The sequence below is a fragment of the Pelmatolapia mariae genome, linkage group LG18 (genome assembly GCF_036321145.2).
Source record: "Pelmatolapia mariae isolate MD_Pm_ZW linkage group LG18, Pm_UMD_F_2, whole genome shotgun sequence".
Taxonomy (NCBI): domain Eukaryota; kingdom Metazoa; phylum Chordata; class Actinopteri; order Cichliformes; family Cichlidae; genus Pelmatolapia; species Pelmatolapia mariae.
In genome coordinates this window covers 13,262,775-13,283,138 of record NC_086243.1, presented here as the reverse complement: position 1 = coordinate 13,283,138, position 20,364 = coordinate 13,262,775, and the positions used below count along the sequence as shown (strand labels likewise).

Here is a 20,364-nt window from a genome sequence, read left to right as displayed (position 1 = left end):
AGGTAAACCGTAAAAACACCTGGCAGCGTGTCCAAACAGGAGTGATGAAGCAATGCAACATAGCAGGGCGGCGTGTTGTTATCTGCCCTCCACGATGGAAACGATGTATTTACATTAATGCCATCATCATCTCCCTGCATGTGCAATATTCTGGCACTATAATAATCCTGCACATGCACAGAAATATGAAAAGCGCAGAGAACTGATGCATATTTGTTATGATCTTATAGTTACATTTTATTGAGACGCCACAAATCAAGAGAAAGGTTGTAGAGAAAGGGGAGATAGAGGGTTAACCACTTTGTTATTAAACAAAGAAGCATGTTTGACAAGGTAAATAGATTGATTTTTCTTCTAACTCAGCAAAACCTCAAACTTTAAAAAATATTCTCCTTGCTTCCATTTGAAACCAAATGTCTAGCCGTATTTCTAGCTAGACATTTCTAACCGTTTAAATGTGTAAAAACTGTCGATTGCATATTAACATTTATTTCTGAGAGTTGTCGAGATCGTGGAAGGACTAAAATCGCAATAATCCCCATTTTAATACCTTAACTTTTAACCTAAAAGATTTTTTAAAGGAAAGTCAGGGCACTAATAGTCTTTCTAATCATCAACTGATAGTATTGATAAATTCCACTGTTATCTCGATAACAAGAGGTCTTAACTCACAACGGATCCATGCAAAAACAAATTTAATTCTTCAGATATCCAACTACCTTTGATAATAATAAAGTAGACGAGACAATCATGTACCAACATACAAGAAACTGTTCACTGCAAGACATTTAAGAATCATTTGACACTAATCTGTAAACGTTTTTCACACGTAGAGTTACTTGTTGTTTGAGCACCTTCAGACCTATAATCAGTTAACTGTAGTGCAGCTGGAAAAAAAGTATAACAAAACTTTCAGGTTTACTCTGCAAAGTAAAGGGGTTGACCTATTGTAAGTGATTGTGCTCATTAGGGTCATGGGACAGACGTACCACAAGAGGGCGCCCTCACTTATGATTACAGTAGACTGATTTTTTTTTCTTTTTCCCTTTTTCTTACAGAGGAACAGAAATCATCTAGAGTTACATACAGTCTGTGGTTTCCAGGCAGGTCTGGTCAATCATAGCACCATACAATAGCACGTACACAAGAGAAGAGAATAAGGAAACACTTCAAAAGTATGCACCCACAACACAGTTAAACTTGAGCTGTAAATGAGCTACATTGTATCAACAGCAGTGTTAATGGTTGCTTATCAGTCAGATGTAGGACTCGGAGCAGGCAGGCAGAGAGTGTGCAGGTTTGCAGCTAAGTTGTATTGTTATTATTCCAGTCATGCTACATGTAGTGATGTGAATGAGGAGACTCAAGGAGCTGAGCATGCCTGGATTTGTCTCATGTCAGAGTTTGTTGCTTTGGAGTTGATCATAGCAGTCTACATGTTGTTTTTTAAGTGGTTTCCACTGTTGTAGCAGCAGTTTAGCACCCAGTATTTTTTCATTTATTTGTTTGTTTTTTTTGGCTCAAACAGGAAAACATGAGGCTCAACTGGAGGTCCGATATGTGTCAGTCCTTCTGTGAGTGATTCATAGTTCTTGTGGACTGTATTTTTGCTCGGAGGCAGCTTGTAAACAATATTATGCAACTGGACAACGCGCAAGTGGGTCATCAGCCAACCAGGGCGGGCAGCATTTTGAGAGATTGCATGAATGTAATCGGTGATAACCAGTCGGTCTTGCTCTTAGGGAGCTAGCCAGAGTCAGTTAACTCATGTCAAATCTAACAACATAAATACTGAAACAAACAAACACAGTTTTAAGGTTCCCCAAGAGAAAGTAGTGGTTCTGTAGTCCCTTGTCTTCCACATTGAAGGCACAGGATGAGCACGTAGCTGCAGTGAGAGTAGGTTTGGCACCGAAGATTGATTATGCTGTGACAGGAAGTCCCTCCCAATGAGTAAAAGTCACTCCTGACTCGCTCGTCTCTTCTCCAGCTTCATTTTGAGCTCCTCATTGAGCGCTGTGGACAACCAGGGATAAACAATTTGGGCTTAAAGGACTGCAGATAAACTGCCACAAATGAAATCAGCACATCTTGTACTCACTCTGTGTGAGAGGTGAAGGGGAGAGGATGAGTCGTCTCATCGGGTTGCTGGGCGAGGCCGGGACTGGTGAGGTCAGAATGCGACGGTCTGGGGCGGGCGACCTGGACAGGGGACTGCTGGAGGACCAACGATCTGCACCAGAATGGGAGCAGTGATCATGATATGCTCTCTGCCTCTCATTGCACATAGTTTATATGACCGGCACAAACCTTGTTTTGGAGGAAGGGCAGGGGCCTTAGGCAGGGGGCTTGAGGGGGCAGTGTGGAGGATCCTCTCTCCGTTCTCATCATTGGCAGAAACATATGCTGATGACATAAATTAGTATTAAGAATTTGTTTAAAAAGGCGGGTGAGAAATGTTTAGTAATGCCTCACTTATATTCTCCTCATAAGGCTCCTCGAGTAGGAAAGGCTGAAGAGTTCCTGCTGTTTTCTCTACTAGTGCATCAATGACCTCATGAAGAGTGGCACAGGGGATCTGTAAGAAGATACCTCTGTGTTATAATAATAATAACAATAACATTAACTTAAAACACACAGCTACAGTGAGTTTCATAGTTTGGATAACAGCTTTACATTAAAAATAAGTATACATGATCTAGCATACAGACAAACAGTCAATCATATGTTATTGACATACTCACCTCCATATATTCATTAGATCTAAACTACGGCTAAAAAAATAATGGGAGAAAGATGAAGGGAAAGCTAATCTATAAAAAATTAGTTTTCAGCAGTTGTTAAAAACAAACCACAGATTCACCCGACCTGATAGGCTGAGGGAAGCTGTTCTAAAGTTTGGGCACTCCAACTTCAAAAGCACCTCAATATCACCTCAGGTTTAAAAGTAAAAACGTGGAACAGTTAAAAGAACCTGTTCAGATAATCTGACAGGCTGACAGCTGCTGTAAGGTCTCGGTATCTCTGCTAAATAAGCAGGAGCCTAGCATGTAGAGCTTTATATGTTAACAGTAGAATTTTAAAGTGGATTCTGAACATCACTGGAAGCCAGTGAAGCAGCAAGAATAGAGGTGACTCATCAGGGCCAGTGACTTTTTAATAGCAGTCTTAAAGTTGTAAATTATTAAATGACAGCAACCGATTTTTGCGGTGTTTTTTAAATGAAAGAATCAAGTCTGGATTCCCTTAGAGGTGTATTTCAAATTTCAGTTGTAGGTCAAAAATAATACCAAGGTTTTTAGCAGATGATCTGATATTGGTGGAAATGGGGGCCAATGTAATTGGCTGGCCTCCCTAGAGAAGTTGTCAGGGCTGAATACAAGAGCCTCAGTTTTACCAGTGTTGAGATGGAGAAAATGTAAATACATGCAATTATTAATGGCAGTGAAGCATTTGCTGAGGTAGGAGAGGGTCCTGAGGTTGTTGGGCCTAACAGAAAAGTATAGCTGTGTATCATCAGCATAGCAAAGTAAGAAATGCCTTTGAAGCTGTTAAGTAGAAGACCGAGGGGTACTGCATATAAACAAACAAAAACTGGTCCAAAGATTGAGCCTTGGGGACTCCACATACAAGAAGCACAAATGAGGACATATAATTGTTGATATGAAGTATAGCCCTGATTCTCCTGCTTTATTCAATCTCTCTACTCAAATTTATAATTTATGTCTTACAGTTCTATTTTCAAATAATGTTTTTAAGACCTTCTGTGTGCCAAAATATTCACAAAAATCCTCAAAACTTGAAAACTCAAAAAGCTTTAAAAGATTAATGTGAGTACAGAGCTATATTTGATTTTGACCAGATGTCAGTACAGAGAAAATAACAGCTCTGAAGAGATCTGAAACATCAAGTTTGTATCTGACATCCTGCATAAAAACTCTGTTAGATCTTCTTTTTTTTTTTTTTTTTTTAATTATCCAACATAGAGCATCATGGTTAAGTAGCTGTGATGGGACTGATTCACAATAAAAGAGGTGAACCGAGACCCATGCTTTTAATAATCTCATGCCTCAGTCTGATCAGTTGGATTTAAGCGGTTTGATGTTTGCAAAAATAAACAAACGCACAACACACATTTCTTCAATAAAAACACAGCCATGATGTAATGTTAAAACTCTGAACCTATAACAGTAAGGTCTATGAGTTTTTGATCAGGGCACAATTTTCTGAATTTTGGCTCTGTACACCACCACGCTCGATTTGAAATGATGCAAATAAACTCTTTGACTCTTAGCTTTGATTCAAGAGATTTAACACAAATAAATAGCATTGCCCATATAGAAATTACATCCACTTTTTTATATAAAGGCTTAAACATTGTTTTCAGAGGGATTATTTTCAGTGCTTGAATGCAATCCTTTGCCTGTTGTCTGGAACTCATGGATATCACCAAACAATGTGGTTCCTTCTCTGTGATGCTCTGCCAGGCCCTTATGTGCAGCTGCTTTTGGTTGCTGCTTGTTAGTGGATTTTTCTGGGTTTTTTTTCCCCTCACACAGGTGAAAAGCATGCTCATTTGAACGGAGATCCTGAGACTCACTCAACCACTTTCATTTCACTTCTCTGGCTTATCAAGCTCCTGGGTTACTTTTGCTATAACCTTTTCAAACTGTACCTTTTTTACTCAAAATGTATACATCTATTTCAAAGTTCACCCACTTACTTCTATGAGCAGTCATATCATCAGTAAACACTGGTGGACTTTGTTCCACTGGCAGCCATACATGCCCATGCTATAACGCTAATTCCGGTGTATTTTACAGCCGATGTGATCTACTTTGGATTATGTGCTGTTATTTTCCTTCTGCCCACTCTTCCCATTCTTGAGATAAAAGCTCATCTTGGTTTAATTTTAGCAAAGAATCTTATTCCACAATAATATATTGCTTTCTGTTTCCAAGCAAAGTCTAATCTGATCTTATTGTTCTTAAACGTAAACAGTGGTTTTTGTATCTTGCCGTAAACCGTCTGCACATTCATGAAGGCGTCTCTTGATTGCAGGCTTTGACAATGATACACTTACAGTGCCTCCTCGAGTGCTCTTGACTGGGCTAGATGTTGTGAAAGGGTTTTTAATTAGTTAATTCCACAATCATCCACTTTACTTGTCTGTTATGGTCTTTAACATCTTTTAGTGTTGCCGAGCTGGCGAATAAAAGTATTTTTAGAAGCAGGTTTTACCATTTGAAAGCCATAGTGATGACACTTGTGGCAGTTATTTATATGTGTCATCTGACCTAACTTTGATTCTGATGGTCACTGAGATATAAAAGAATCAGCAGTCAAATCTGATAAACATTTTAAAAAATGTGTTGACTTTACACCAAAATGAGATTTAAAGTAACTGTTTTGTTACCACTTTTAGATGTGGTGGAAGTCTTTTATCTCCTAATTGAAAAAAGGCACCCATGTCCACAATGTGTAATTACTTTTGAGCCTGTGAAAATGCTGTAGTTTCTAAATGGCTGATGCAATAATTGTTAAAATCCTTCTTTTTCTTTGTGTTTACGTCAATCACACCATTCCTGAGGTGTCCACTGTGGTGTACACTAGAAAAATTAAACCTCTTCTCCTTTTCCTAATACTCATGAATCTGAAAGTCGGTCAGTTATACTAACATGTTTTACATTCCTCTTATGAAATGTTGTAAAACTGTAACTGATAACACTTTTGCACTTACAGGATTTTCAACATCAATGACATAACCACCTTGGTCCCTCTGTGTGACTCTGTAATGTCTGAAAACTGACCTGGAGCCAAAAAGAAGAAGAAGAAAAAGACAGCATGTAATGATATTCTAGATAACCTTTGGTGTTTGTGATTTTGTAACTGCGGTAGTCAGATATTCAGAATGTGTTTACCCGTTGAGATCCTGTCGAGTAGTAACGGCCAACGAGCATCCGTCTCTGCCTGGACGAAGCAACATGTTGCCACAGTCTGGGTGTCTCTCTAAAAGGACTTCAGCCTCCGTCCGGGACACGGGCCGAAAACATCTGCAGATGAAACACACAGTATTACAGGTAATGTGGTGATATACCAAAGCCACTTTAGCTGCAGTGCATCTTCTCTATGCAGCACAGAGGAGCGCTCACGGTGGGATCTCTCCTACTAAAGGAACCGAGAGAGGCGAAGGAGGAGCTCGTGCTGGATTGCGACTTCTCCGCCTGGCTCTTTCTTTGTCCACCACCTCCTGTAGCATTTGTAGCTGCCCTGGCAGCAGTGTGAGATAGGATGGTACATTCAGCTGCAATTGGACAGGAAAGAGATGTGAGAGGCACGCTGGTACAGGGACGCAGGGACAGCAGCTGTGTAAAAGATTAATACCTACATCTATAACAGAGTAGAGGAATCCTTTCCACAGCTCCCGTGATTCCAAGTTTGGTGCCTGGAAAAGACAGCAGCAGCATTTTCTGTCTCAGCAAAGATTTGTTAATTTTAGCATCTTTGCGTCTGAGTGTGTGAGCCAAGTGGCTTACTGTGAGTTTGGTCTCTCCATCCTTCATTTGGAGGATGAGCCTAGCTGCCTCTAGGTTTCTGTCCCGGCTGCAGTCGTCCTTCAGGGACACAAAGCCGCTGAGGTCCAGCTTCTCCACATACTGTTGCACATAATTATATTTTAGTGCCAGCACACTATTATATGAAAAAAGACACACAAGATGCTATATAATCTGGAACTTACATGAGTGTCCTTGGCGTTGTTGAAGAAATACAAAGAATTCCCACACAGGCACGTCCACAGCCGCCTGGATGCCTGTCACATACAGATGGACACACAGACCTGAACTAAAAATGTTAAACCAAAAAGGGCCAGTGCTGTCCTCCCTGTCAGTGTAATGGATATTTTCCTTTTATCACCCCCACATTTCCTGTCCCTGGAGATGGCTGTAGTGAGTGAGCCTCAGCTGCTGTCAATCTGTGGCCATGGATCACTGCGACACCCTGCACCTGAGCCGTGCTCACATTACATGTCCACATTGCATTAAAAAGGAGCCTAATCAGAGAGGGGTAGGACACCTGGGGAGTGTCTTATTTATCGTCTTCCCTATAAATAAAGCTAATACGTGAAAGTATCCTTGGGCAAAACTGCCAATTTCTCTGTGTAACTTTATTTGAAATCTAGGATATGTATTTCAGAGATCAGACTGGCGGATCAATAATTCAAAAGATTGAGTGTCTGTGAGTCAGCTAATGGATTCTGAGTGGAAATGCTTGGCTGGGGTACCGTTTGTGACAATCAGATGCCCCGTTATCAACAAAATACAGCCCTGTTCGGTTCATGTGGCAACCGAAATAACATGTAATGTTTGACAGCAGTCGTGATTTCTGTCATTCAGACGCTGTGATTAGATGATACATCGTTGCATGCTTTGCCTCCAATATGCTTCACCGCTGTGTGAATTAAATAAATCCCTGCCAGCAGCAGCAGTGCAGTTTCGCCTCACCCATTCTCGCACAATAAGGAAGTTGACAGCTCTCTGGGAATGGTGGCTCAGCCGGTGTGCGGTCCATACACACACACCCACCGACCCCCGACTTCCAGCATCTACAGGACGCGCCGAAACCAAAATACGGCAATTGATGTGCACCGGGTGACCCTACCTTTTCTTTCGGTCCTCGCTTCTCCAGGTACCCTTCGTAGTAACAGGGCGGGAGCTGTGCCCGCTGCCCCCCTGGTCCGGAGCGCTGCCTGACGGGTGCAGCCGCCATGAGTGTCGCTGGCTGGCCACCGAACGAGGACAAAGGGGCGCTGAGTAATTCGGGGACTGACACGCCTTCCCCGATGAGATAGTGCCGTGGCAATAATCCAACAGCTGGCTGATGCAGCCTGCTGTGTCTGGGGGTCATGCAGACGGGTGGTTATAGAGATTAAAAATTGGATGACTGGGGGATGAAGTCCCAAGTATTGAGATGTTTAGTGAGCAAGAAAAAAGAGCATTTGTCGAAATGTCAAAATATGTATTGTGTGATAATCAACAACAACAACAACAAAAAAATCAAAACAAAAACTGTAGCAGTTTAGTTTTACACAGACACACGGGACAAATTACTTAACATTTATTTAAAGAAGCAAATGGACAGCATTCATTCATACACCGCATTAATTATACAAATACACAAGATTACATTTAGCATAGAGGTAATTCATACATCCTAAAGATAATCCAGGATAATCCCACTTTTAGTCTCAACATTTCTCCCTAATGTGTCACAGTTACAAAAAATGAGGCATTGAATATGGCAAAAGCTAGAATGAAAAAAAAAAAAAACACACAAAAAGTTAGGCTACTTTCACAGAAAATTCAAAAGCGTGCATGATGGGGGAAAAAAATAAAAGCTTTATTTCCACAGTAAGAGCAGCAGCTGACAAAAGCTGATCTTAGCCCTTTGTTCTTCATGAATATTATACAAGCTACAGAACAGCTCAACCTGAGCCCCTGACCCTCCTCCTCTCCTAAACTTGGGAAGAGGGCTTTTGATTATGTGTAATGAGGCATGTAAACCCACACCTGAACCACAGTTATTAGTCTGCCATGTCAAACCCCCGGTGCAATACATACCACTAATAACAGAGCACAGATGCAAGCAAAACATTAAGAGGTATCTACTGTGATAGCAATGATGGTATTATGGACCAGGAGACTGAGCCTCAGAGGCACCGTGGGCTTGGGATGGGGTAGATAATGAGAAAGGGGGTAGGGGCACAGGGGCAGGTGGTGAATAAAGCATAGTGGGGGAGGGCATAATCCAGTGCTGTGTGCCCTTGCCTGCTGAAAAGACCTGTCTGTTCCACTCTCAGTTTAAATGGAGATGGGAGAGATGAGTGGGGCAGGGGGCGGTCTAACAAGGGGATCATGACAAGAGGAGAAAGTTGGCATTCTAGTGAACAGCACAGACCATGACAGTTCATAGTTTGCTTGTAATAGGCTTAATTGGAACTGAAACCAGCCATTGTGCAAAGGTCCTTCCTTATTATTTGTAAATTCAGTACACAGTCACTGGAAGATAGCAACCCCCATCAGGTCTGATGCAGTTTCGGCCTGAAAACTGAGGCAGGTACAAAAAACACCAAACACACATCAGATTAAATTCCACGCATCAAATTGGAGGTTAGAATAATAAGGCCAAGCTCACCCGAGCACTGACGTGGAAAATGCACCAGTGACAGAAAGTTCATGAAACAAACAGCTGAATTTAAAAAAAAAAAAAAAAATCCCACAGAACATTATGAGTGACACTGCCAGCAGTATCGATAGAGCCTGAGAAAACAGAGGAACTGAAAGAACATGGTTTTGGCTTTGGTGTAACGTTGCACAACATGAACGGTGGGATGCTGCATGTAATCATCTGAAATATCAACAAAATTGTGCACACGAACAGCCCTTTGCATTTTGGAAAATTAAAAAAAAAAAAAAATTCTTTGGCATCCATGTTGAATAAAATGAGGGCAGTGTGATCTAGGTTGTAAGTAAATGAATTCACCGATAACTTGATAAGCTGCGTTACATAAATAATGTTAAATTGTAATTTTTAGAGTTTAACTGCAATTCTTTTTGTTAATGCTAAAACTACCAATGTTTAGAAAAACTACATCTATTGACTCACTCACGCTGTTTCAACATCTGCAAACTAAAACTTAGGACAAACTACCCAACATAGATTTGGTAAGAAACATCCAACAAAAATCACATAATAGTGTTGCTGAATAAGGAGCTAAGAAGAAACTCTGTGACCACTAGAGGGCGGCAGAGACTAAACATTGGTAAAGGGTAGCCAGTCCTCCATGTTGACGCACAGTACTAAGGCCTTAAGGTACAGAGATTAAAAATGGGAGTGTATGAATAGTGTTTAGAGGAACGCATGCATGTGTGTAGTACCAATATGAACAATGCATAGAACGAAACGTAATATTCTGAGTATAAAAACAGGATAAGAAAAATAAAGTAGTTGCACTTAAGAGTTTGTAGACCATTTCTTCCCCAAACACCATTCTCTCAGCATTGCTTAATCAGTCCTGGTGATAGAGGTGTAGTGTAAAAAGTGCACAGGTGCATAGAGAATGGCTATAAAACTCAGGATATGACAGAAGCACCCAAATATTACGATATAATTTGGCTCATCGAACATTCCTCTGCCCTTGATGTTTTTACAAATCTGTGTGTACTCTTTAACCTTGAGATACAAAAAATATTGGTCATTGTCTTGATATTTACTTTTTATATAATCTTTGTTATTAAGAGATCTGGTAATCCATTACCCTCCACTTTTCATAATCTTAACCCCTGCTGTTTTCAGTGTGGCAGAGGGACCATCACTTCAACATAGTTGGTGGGGAAGTATCCTGATTTTCCACGGAGGCTTCCTTCATACCAGTTCTCATCGATTTGAGAAACCAATTTAATGATGTCACCCTCCTGGAAGCCCAGCTCTCCATCATTCTCTGGCTCAAAGTCATACATGGCCTTACAGCAAGGCTCAGCTGAAGAAAGAGACAGAGGCACAGAGATGGAGAAAGGGAGAAAAACAAAACAAAAAACAAATACAGTTATTCCATGGAAACAATTTCCCTTCAATGAGGTTAGTATATTCTCCTTTGAAAGGTTTTCATTATAGGGAATTTAACACCAATGTTTTCCAGTCCACTCTGTAGCCATTAAGTCCAAGTCATAAAAACAGGAAACACAAAGACTTTTAAGTTAGTCACCAGTGTGCTTAAGGAGAATCCTTCTGAACCTCAAGAAATCAACGCAGGAGTATAAATCAGGCTACATATTTTCCCCATTATTTTCTTCTCTTTTGTCTGAGAATTGATTCAGACTTTAAACTGCAAGTTAAACATTTGGGTATATCATGATTGTTTTTTTTCTTGACATTCAGAAGATTCAGTCATCAGTGCACTAAGCTGTCAGATACATACAACTTCATACATAATACCATACTCAATGGTTATTTAAGATGTGTTTTTGTTTGCCAATGAATGAATGTATCTGCAGCCTTGGTTATTAATTGACCCACCAATCACAGTGTAGCAAAGCTAGTGAGACACTTCACATTTATGCATAAACTTTTCTGCTACAAAGATGTGCAACAGGCTGAGTAGTAGTAGTAGTAATAGTTTTAAGTTCAGTGCAAGTGACACATTTTCTTCCTCTGTCCACTCACGCCGTCTGTTCTTGATGGACGGTCTTTGGAAGGATGGCCCTTGATACTGTGATGTGTTTGCTTAATGTTGCAGAAGGAAAGACACATCAGTCATATGAATGAGACACACTTGCACAGATGCCTGCTTTCTTAGGACTAGGCCTGCCACGCATACACGAACACACAACACACACACACACCTCTCACAAAATATGAAGAGGGAAAAAACAGAAAGAAAGAAGTGTACCAGAAGAGTAAGCTGGAGGGCTTGAAGCAGATGAAGAGTATCCTCCGTTTGAGTGTTCTACTTCTCCAAAATCAAAGGCTGGTTTGGGTTTGGGAGTGTACTCTTGTCTTGGGCGAGACTGAGCATCATTTACCCTGCAAACAATCAGAATCACAAACCATTACCTCTTTGAGCTCACAAGTAGAGGATGTGCCAATACAAATACAGACATGCTAACAAAGAGTTGGCCGATCTTATTTTGGGCTTTAATCCAATCACAAAAACTAGACACATTTTATTAAAAGAAAACAAAATGATCTTAAGTTCTAAACTAAGCTGATATTTTGTTTCTCTAACAGAAAAAAAACCCCAAAACATATTTTGCAGCTTGGTATTCATTGGATGTAATCAGATGGACAAAAGATACGGCTGAATCATCCTGTCACGAGCCAGAGGACGAAGCCTCAACATACAAAAGGCATGCCACTTTCCAAAAATAGTCTGGTGCTGACCTTTCTCTCAGTTTGTCAGAAAGCTCCTCCATGATCTGTGTGGCCTGTCTGTGATACTGCAGCAGAGACTCCACAAAAGAGGACAGCTGACTCACCTGCTCCACCTACAAAGGCAGAAACATGAGGAGTATTTAAAAAACAGAAAAAAGAAACGAAACATGGTGAGTTCTTTAAGTGTGACTTGTATTCTCGTCATTTGTTAATCATCGTGAAAAAAGCTTTGCAATGGTCCACTGATGGCACGAAAAACAGCAAATACCACACCAAACAGGTTTGACGGGTTTCACGTAGCTGCACAGCACAATGGAAAAAAACAAGGCAAGTCAGCTGATACGTACTGTCCTTAAATACTTGTGTGTTTTGATGTTGGAGAACCTGTGAGCTGCCAACTACATTTATTTCCAAAACATGTAACAGTGAAACAGTTGGGCAATGTAATTTCACATGGTTCTCATGTTCGCTACGTAGTTTCTTATGTAACTTGCCACTCTTTTCTCAGTTTAGTGCTACTGTATTAATGCACCATTACAGACTTTAACAAGTAATCCATCAGCATACCATTGCATTATAATACATTTCCTCCTAGACTTAGATCTGCAAGTACTGGTACACAGATAGCTTGGCAGCCACAAAATCTGCCCTAAATCATTATTCTTGCTAAAATGATTAAAGATGACTATAGACTAAATAACCATGTTTGTTGACACTGAACTAGGTTAACAATTGGTCAAAATTAAAAGCTACTGCTGCTTTTAAACTCATTGGGGATCTCTTGTCACAATACATTCAGTCTCTATCACAGTATTGTTCATTATGCATGATGCTGATAGTGCTGTAGAATAACAAAGAGTGTCTCACTGGCACTCCTGCAGACATATAATCTAAGTTTATACAGTCTTCCTACAGGTTAATCCTTTTGGTCTTACACAGAGCCACAAATGTGGCATTAATCAAATCAATACTTTTGTTACATCAGACTCATTAAACAATGTCAGGTTTACTTACAACTATCTGTTGAAGGAACTTGGCGCAGCAGTTCTAAAAGCCACATTGTACTACTTAATACTCACATCTGTCTCCAGGAGGTTGTGCATTGAGCGCTCAGACAGTTCTTTGGACTCGTGGAACTTTTCCAGGGCCTGCCTGATCTCTTCATCTTGGATTTTACCTTGACGTTTCTTTTTATAGTCATAGTCTAGACGGCGGCCCTCCAACTTCTTCAGGTGGAACTGCAAAGTGGGGGTGGGAGATTAGTGTTACAATTAGGAGGATGAAATTTCACAGAATATATACTATCATACAAACATCAAAAGATTTTCACTTGTTTATAACTGCTTTGACAAATGTTCTTTGTCATTAGTGTAATTCAATGTCAGCTTGGATTCTGAATACTTTTTTATAACATTGTAACTCACATGCAGCCTGCAGAGCTCATTAGTGAATGCCTAGGCCTGTATGCGCAGAATCTTTTGAGTCTACCTGAATGTCTTTGATGTCCTTTTCAGCGATTCCCTGCAGTGGGTCAATAAAGTTCTGCTTCACATCAATATCCAACGCATCCTTGACCTCAGCCAACCTCTTCATTGACTCTCCTGCGTCTATAAGAGCCCCACCTGTGGAAAATGCACACACAATTAGCATGAGCATGCCTAAGATAATATGAGTCATGTAATTAGCAACAATCAAACACAACAAAGCCCCCAAATTAACCATGTCTGTCGGCAACCCCCTCACAAATGCACACAACTCCCCTATCATACTGTCCACATTCTTGTGTCTTTTCCTAATTTAAAGCATATGCTATCAAGTATAACATGCCTCTTCTACCTTATATCTTTTCCTGCTATTAACTGCTGTTCTTACCAAAGTTGCTATTCTCGCCGATTTCATGTCCATATTTAGTCATACACTCCCCCAGAAGGCCCTCAGCCTGGGGGTAGCCTGGACTGTTGACCTGCCCACGGATTTTGGAAACTGTGGAGAGCATGCTAAGCTTAGCTCTCGTTGCTGGATTAGGCTGGATGTACTCTGATGTTTTATTGAGGACTTCCACTACTGCTTTGCTAGTAATATCAGCTTTCTGGTGGCACACAAGAAATGACAAAAATTAAATGCAAGTTGAATGCCATTAGGGCCACTTATGTAAATCAAAGGAAGCTGGAGGAAATCATTTCAACAAGCTAATACAACTTAAACACATGAGCTGTAAGTATTATGTGGAATGCATTAAATACCCTTTCAAGGTCCTTGAAGTCTTCATCCAGTTTGGTTCCCTCTGCACCTCCAACCTTCTCACTCATCAACTGTGAACCCAGAGCAAACAGAAAAATGCAACTGACTGAAATTAACATTCTTACTGGCCGTCACGGAGGATTACGAAGACTGAAAAAGAAAAATATTTCATATAAAATTTCTATTGATATCCCTGTGAATGTTTCTGAAAACTGTAAGCCACTTTTTCTACAAAAGTTGTAAACATTCGAGCTTGACAAATTCTGGCTTCTCTAAATAATCTCCAGAGAATCTAAAATGCTGGTTGTCTGCGCCAACACAAAATGCCTAACCCTTTGCATACAACTCTATCCACTTCCAGATCCAAGGACACCTGTGCTGTTGTTGCTTTTAAAACTTTGTTGTTTATCTTTCAAGATTTTGTTTTGATTAACTCCCAAGTTCCAATACTTGTCCATTTTCCATGGGGGAAGCAACCTCCTCAGCTCTGTGTGAGGGACTGAGTTCTTTCCTCTTTACTTAGAACCATAATTCCATAAGGAATTATACTAGAAGTTTTCCTTTTTTCCATCAGGCCAGCACAGACTTTTAGCAGAGTTTCCTACACACTACAGCCACATCCATGGATAATTTTAATAATCACAGATGCAGGCTTCATCTTTCTTCCACTAGGTCTCCTGGCAAGCAAAACAGAGGCTCATTGTGTGTGCGCGCTCTTATTTCAGTTCAGTCCAGTGCAGCTGTCAGCAACACACTACACATAAAACTCTATGAACAGATGGATCAATCAATCTCTCCAGTTTATTGTACACAGGCCTGGCAATGTTTTTTTCTAACCTTCAATGACTCTGAAATTCGCCCTAAGCACCTATCACCAAAGGGTTCATGGGAAATAGATTAGCCCTGGATGTTTCCCTATTTAGAAACTGAAATCAAAGACTCTCTTTGTACCAGATGAGAAGTTGTTATGCACAATGGGAAGTGAAAACTTAGCTCATTGCAGCTCTGTGGTTTTCTGCCCTAACTTATAACAAATCTGATCTGATCTGAAATCTGTGATCTGATACTAATCAAAGGCTTGAATTAAAAATACAACTATTTTTCTGTGCTTTATTGAACACAGACAAACACACATTCCCATTGCAGGCGGGAAAAGTGAGTGAATATTTGGCTTTAATAACTCACCGAACCTCCAGCAATGACCTCAAACAAGCAATTAGGTGCAGATCTGACCTTGCAGTGTTAGCTTAGCCATCTTCTATTGAGCACCACACGAGACAGTGGCAGGTTTAATTCAGCTCAGTCCAAGAAATGTCTTTGGCCAACAAGAAAAGTAAAACCAATTCAGCTTCTGTGAAAGGGTTTGGCTTCAGTATACTAAGGAGCAGAAATTACCACTTTAAAATCAAAATCATTTCTAAGTTCAAAATGGGCTAATTATAATGAATTATAATGTCAAATGGGGCCCAGCAGGCCCCATTTGAGCTGACATATTTTCTGCAAAAATATGTTGGATGATGCATATGACACCATGAGCCTTATGGATGTACAGAAACAAAACACAGTCTGACAAGATGACTGGCAGTCTCCAAAAACTGGCAAAAAGGGAATACTGTAGCCAAAAGATGCAAAGTACAATGCCAAAACCCTACACACTTCCTCCCGTTCGGGGTCACCGCAGCAGATCATCTCCCTCCATCTCATCCTATCCCTAACATTCTCGTTTTTCACACCAACACTGAGGATGTCTTCTACCACTAGCTCCATGAATCTCCTCTGTGGTCTTCCTTTGTTCCTCTGGCATGGCAGCTCCATATTATTGGTAAAAACACAAAACTCTGACCTGGGCCTGCATGTCTGGGGTATTTGTTTGGGATATTTTAATAAGATAAAGAGTAAAGCAACTAGAGCAGGGCGATATGGCCAAAAATATTTATCACGATATATATTTGAAAATTTGCGATAACGATATAACTGATGATATAATTGATGCGAGACAAAATACAACTCCACAACATTACTAGCGCAAAAAGACAACCTTCCATTTATTTTCACTTAAACAAGAAGCTGGTTTTTATGTGCATTACAGCTATATAAAAATTTAACAGTGCAAATGCAAATTCCTTGCTTGAAAGTTTAACCAAAAGGCATTTCCAGTAGAAATGGGCTGACATATCCTGAGCATAACCATGCATAACATCCACTGAAGTTAAAAAGAGGTGCTTTGCAACATTAAACTGCAGTGCAGTACGTATTTTTCGGACCATAAGGTGCACGGGATTATAAGGCACATTAAGCGAAACAAAGCAGTCAGATAAATCAAACTTTATTAAACTCATTCTTCTTGCTTCCTCCACTTCTGTAACATTGATTCATTAATGCTGTATTCTATCACAGCTGCTCTATTCCCATGTTGTTGCAGTATATTAATGACTAACCTCACATTGTGGATGGATTATCTCAGTTGTTCTCCTGACTGAAGTTTGGTCCGTTTACAGCATCCTGCCATGCGATTGCATTTGTCTCTAACTATCAGGAACCTTAACGTTAACTTTTATAAGTGGAAAAGTGTTAGTGTTCGTCCTCCAGCTTCACTGTTTATGTTATGCTAACATAGCTGTGTCGCTAGCGATCACGTAGCACATCATTATATACCAGCTAGCCCAACTTCAGTAACCCTACAAACGTAACTGCTGTTTAGTTTCCTGTCTTCATTTATTTTGGAAGTGATAGCAGAGCTGTACGTTTGAATTTTTTCAGAAATCTCTCAGTCAGAACATGCTATATCATGCTTAGGTAACTAGCGAAACTAGCGAGCTAACTTCCGCTAGCTTCCTGCTAACTTCTAACTCCGTTAAGTGTAATAAATTCTGTTTTCATGGATGCCTGGAAGTTAAACTTCATAATTACACCTGGTAAAGCAGTAATGCTGATTGTTTTATTAAAGATGAAAGAATTTAGACAGTTTTTAACTCTCAGTGATGCTGCAGTGTTCGTTTGCCCTGAAGGATAAGGAGTTTAGGACCCAGATTACTCCCAGATTTAAGAGCATCTTAGTCCGACAAACACGGCAATAACGACGGCCCGCTTGCATGTTCTGCAAAAAAATGTGCTTTGTCGTGTATCTGAGGGACAAACACCAAACCAGTTCCACATCACTGAAGTTGCACCATTTTTACAAACCAATTCTGGTTCAATTCTGGTTGTTTCACTCAACAATCGGCCATGTGCGTATGAAAACAAAGGCACTGCGCATGCGCGTTTTACTCATATTCTATCGCGATATTTCATTTTCCTATCGTTGCCTAACATTATACCGGTATTACCGTGAACGGTATAATATGGCCCAGCCCTAAAAGCAACACACAGTCCTTCTAATAAGGAGCACATTAAAAATGGCCTCTGAAGAATGGCAGAAATTTGTGCAACACTGGTGCCCACATGCCGAGGAGAGATTAGTCTGTCAAACATAAAGGAAATCTTAATAATCTGAGTAATTAAAGGTGCACTGATTTTTTGATACAGTTATGAACCATTCAGCATTTATGTGATATTGGACAGGGATTTGGCGCTTCACTTATAAACTGTGAAACATACTGAAGGGCTTGTTTGTTTAGTTGTTTCCTGCAACAGTGGCTATAGGAAATAAAAATTGTGGGGTTTTTTGTGTGGGCAAAGTACTAAAAACAGTCATTTAAAAAATCGCACATTTTATTTAAGATTTAACTTTAAAAATGTAAATGTAAAATCTTTATGTAATTAATTTCTAGGCCATATGACGCAAGTCTGTTAGGCAATTACCTTACACAACTAATAATCTCCACCCCATTTTTTTCTTTTTAAACCTGAATGACAAGATGCTTAGCTGTGCTGGGCCAGGTACGTACAACTCAGATAAAAAATACTCAGTATAAATCTTGTGTGTTTGCAGCCATAGCATATTAAATAATTCTTGATTTTTCTATGACAGGAACTGGTCACTGTTCTGTATAGTTAGCAAACCACTTGTGCAGCTAGTTTTGAAAGAACTGGTTTCTGTGGATTCACCTATCCGTTGTTACAGTACTAACATAACAACTAGATCTGTGTTATTACTTATGAGTTTGAAGCTGGCTTGGGCAGTATCCACATTACTAGGATTCCATTACTTACAATGGAGGACAGACACACCCACCGACGTAAGAGCAATCACTTTTATGTCACATGATGTTAGCAAAGCTGGTACAGGGACAACGCACGTCATGGGCAGGTTTTGCATTTAAATCAAAGGGCAGCTATTTAAGTTTCTCTGATAACAAGCATTACTGTTATTGGATAAGTGGAAGCTGGAGACAAACCCAGTACAATAAATTCATGATGTAACAAGAATGCACAGACTTAAATTTGTGTAATCATCTGAATCTAAGCTTTCAAATCCCTCAGCTGTCTATGTTAACGTGTGCTGCTTCAGTTTTTACATGCTTGTTATGTGATATAGGAGATGCTCAGCAATGAGAAAAGCTAATGTTAAAAACACAGCACTGAACTCTTAAGCTTAGAGTTTTATACTTCCTTATTGAAGATGTAAAAAAAAGAAAATTACACCAGATGACTGATGAACAGAATATCTAAGAAATAATGACAGATCATTTTACACAGCTGGGAAACATATGAAACTCAAACACTTAAAATGAGTTTAATTTTAACTGTTGTTATCATCTTAACAGGACAGCTCATCTGTCTGGGGGTTGTTGCGAAACACCAAGAAACAGATAAGAAACCTTAGTTTTGAACAAGACTGGCGAACTGCCCTGCTATGGAAAACAACAACAACAACAACAACAAAACACCGAAAAACGAAACGTAAAAACAACCTAAAAGATATCAAGAAACTCCACCCAACGTACGAGGTCTCTGTTTGGGAGAAGGAAAAGAAACCTCCGATTGTTTGCTGTTCTTTTAACGTCAATTTAACAAGAGCACAAGCCAAGTAGTACAAAACTTTGGTAGAAACTCTGTACAAATACTGTTCCCAGGTCTCACTTTCTTAGGGGAAAAAGTAATTTATCAGAAAACAGTGGGTGCATAAATACAAATCGTTAGACTTGAGGAAAACAAAACTTTTATGGAAAGATTAATAGCTGGGTTAACCAGTGCTGTGTCAATGTTTCGCTAATTAGCATTAGCTAAGATAAAGTCAACTATTAACTTTTACGTTAGCCGTTACGTTAGCAACACATTTGTCATATTCTGAAATGTTTAACAACAACATAGCCTGTGGTATGTGCAGCAAGCTGGAGGTGTTTAATTATTTATTGTTAAAGCTTTCCGTTCTGCTTAACCAGGTAGTCAGAATGCTACATGGCTAACTAAACGACAGGCTAATGTTTAACTGTCGCGCGCTTACCTGAGTGGCTTTGTAAATCTGTTTTTTAAATCCTGCGACGGACATCTTTGCAGGTTTCAGCGTTGCCACCTGGACCTCAAAGAAGGGGGGAAACGTATGGAAAGCAGTTGCTCTGAGTTCACAGCACAAACAGCGACTGAGCAACACGTCTCCAAACTTTGGATCGTGGATGAGAAGTTTGCTAAGCAACCACAGTTTCCTGGCTTCAGGTTCGTGTGGGAGGCTCCATCCGGCTGAATAAAGCAGGTCAAAGTACTTCGTGTAGACTAATAAATAAAAATACTAATAAACTGCCCACCTTCAGGTATCGTTACTCCATATTAAAACTGCAAGTACTGAAGCCTAAAGGTTGTTTCTCTATTCTAATAAGTAACTGGTCATTCGTTTTTCCACACGATTTCCACTACTGATTCACCTATTATATTTTCAAATAATATTTTATAGCTAAATATAAAAGATTAAATTGCATTTTAAAAAGTTACAAAAACATCTAAAACTTAATTTGAGGTGTTAAATTAATTTACTGAGGACAAAACGAGTTTGTAGGAAGAAAGTCACATTCAGCTAAAGTGATTTCCTGAACTAATTATTGCAGATCGATTTTTGTTGTAGATCTATGGTTAATGGCATGTGGAAACTACAGAGTGTACAGTGTACAAGATCAAGTTTGATTAACAATGCTCTTGGCTTTTCACGTTTGGTTTTAGCCCACACCGAACGGTAACCATATGCAAGAACTTTTTTCATGCAGCACTGTGAATTTTTTTAGGTTCTAGTCAGAATGCATTTATCAATTATAGTGCATGAAT

General features: G+C 39.8%; 2 protein-coding genes across 3 annotated transcripts; both read right to left on the bottom strand.

Moving 5' to 3' along the window:
* Window positions 1-610: 610 nt before the first annotated feature.
* stap2a (signal transducing adaptor family member 2a) lies at window positions 611-7,803 on the bottom strand. The gene is made up of 11 exons (XM_063461872.1): window positions 7,660-7,803; window positions 6,740-6,811; window positions 6,537-6,656; window positions 6,389-6,445; window positions 6,153-6,304; window positions 5,922-6,053; window positions 5,741-5,810; window positions 2,476-2,578; window positions 2,311-2,406; window positions 2,102-2,233; window positions 611-2,016 (listed from the first exon to the last, which is right to left on the bottom strand). Exons 1-11 carry the CDS (start codon window positions 7,765-7,767, stop codon window positions 1,961-1,963), a joined length of 1,098 nt encoding a protein of 365 aa, XP_063317942.1. The 5' UTR covers window positions 7,768-7,803; the 3' UTR covers window positions 611-1,960.
* Window positions 7,804-8,100: 297 nt separating this feature from the next.
* LOC134617467 (endophilin-A2-like) lies at window positions 8,101-19,760 on the bottom strand. 2 transcript variants are annotated; one of them, XM_063462716.1, is made up of 9 exons: window positions 19,556-19,760; window positions 14,172-14,240; window positions 13,801-14,017; window positions 13,417-13,550; window positions 13,008-13,166; window positions 11,938-12,041; window positions 11,447-11,580; window positions 11,221-11,280; window positions 8,101-10,537 (listed from the first exon to the last, which is right to left on the bottom strand). In XM_063462716.1, the coding sequence occupies exons 1-9, from the start codon at window positions 19,598-19,600 to the stop codon at window positions 10,350-10,352; spliced, it is 1,110 nt and encodes a 369-aa protein (XP_063318786.1). In that variant the 5' UTR covers window positions 19,601-19,760; the 3' UTR covers window positions 8,101-10,349. The 2 variants fall into 2 exon arrangements, with proteins under 2 accessions (XP_063318786.1, XP_063318787.1); XM_063462717.1 differs by lacking the exon at window positions 11,221-11,280.
* Between the last annotated feature and the right edge of the window lie 604 nt (window positions 19,761-20,364).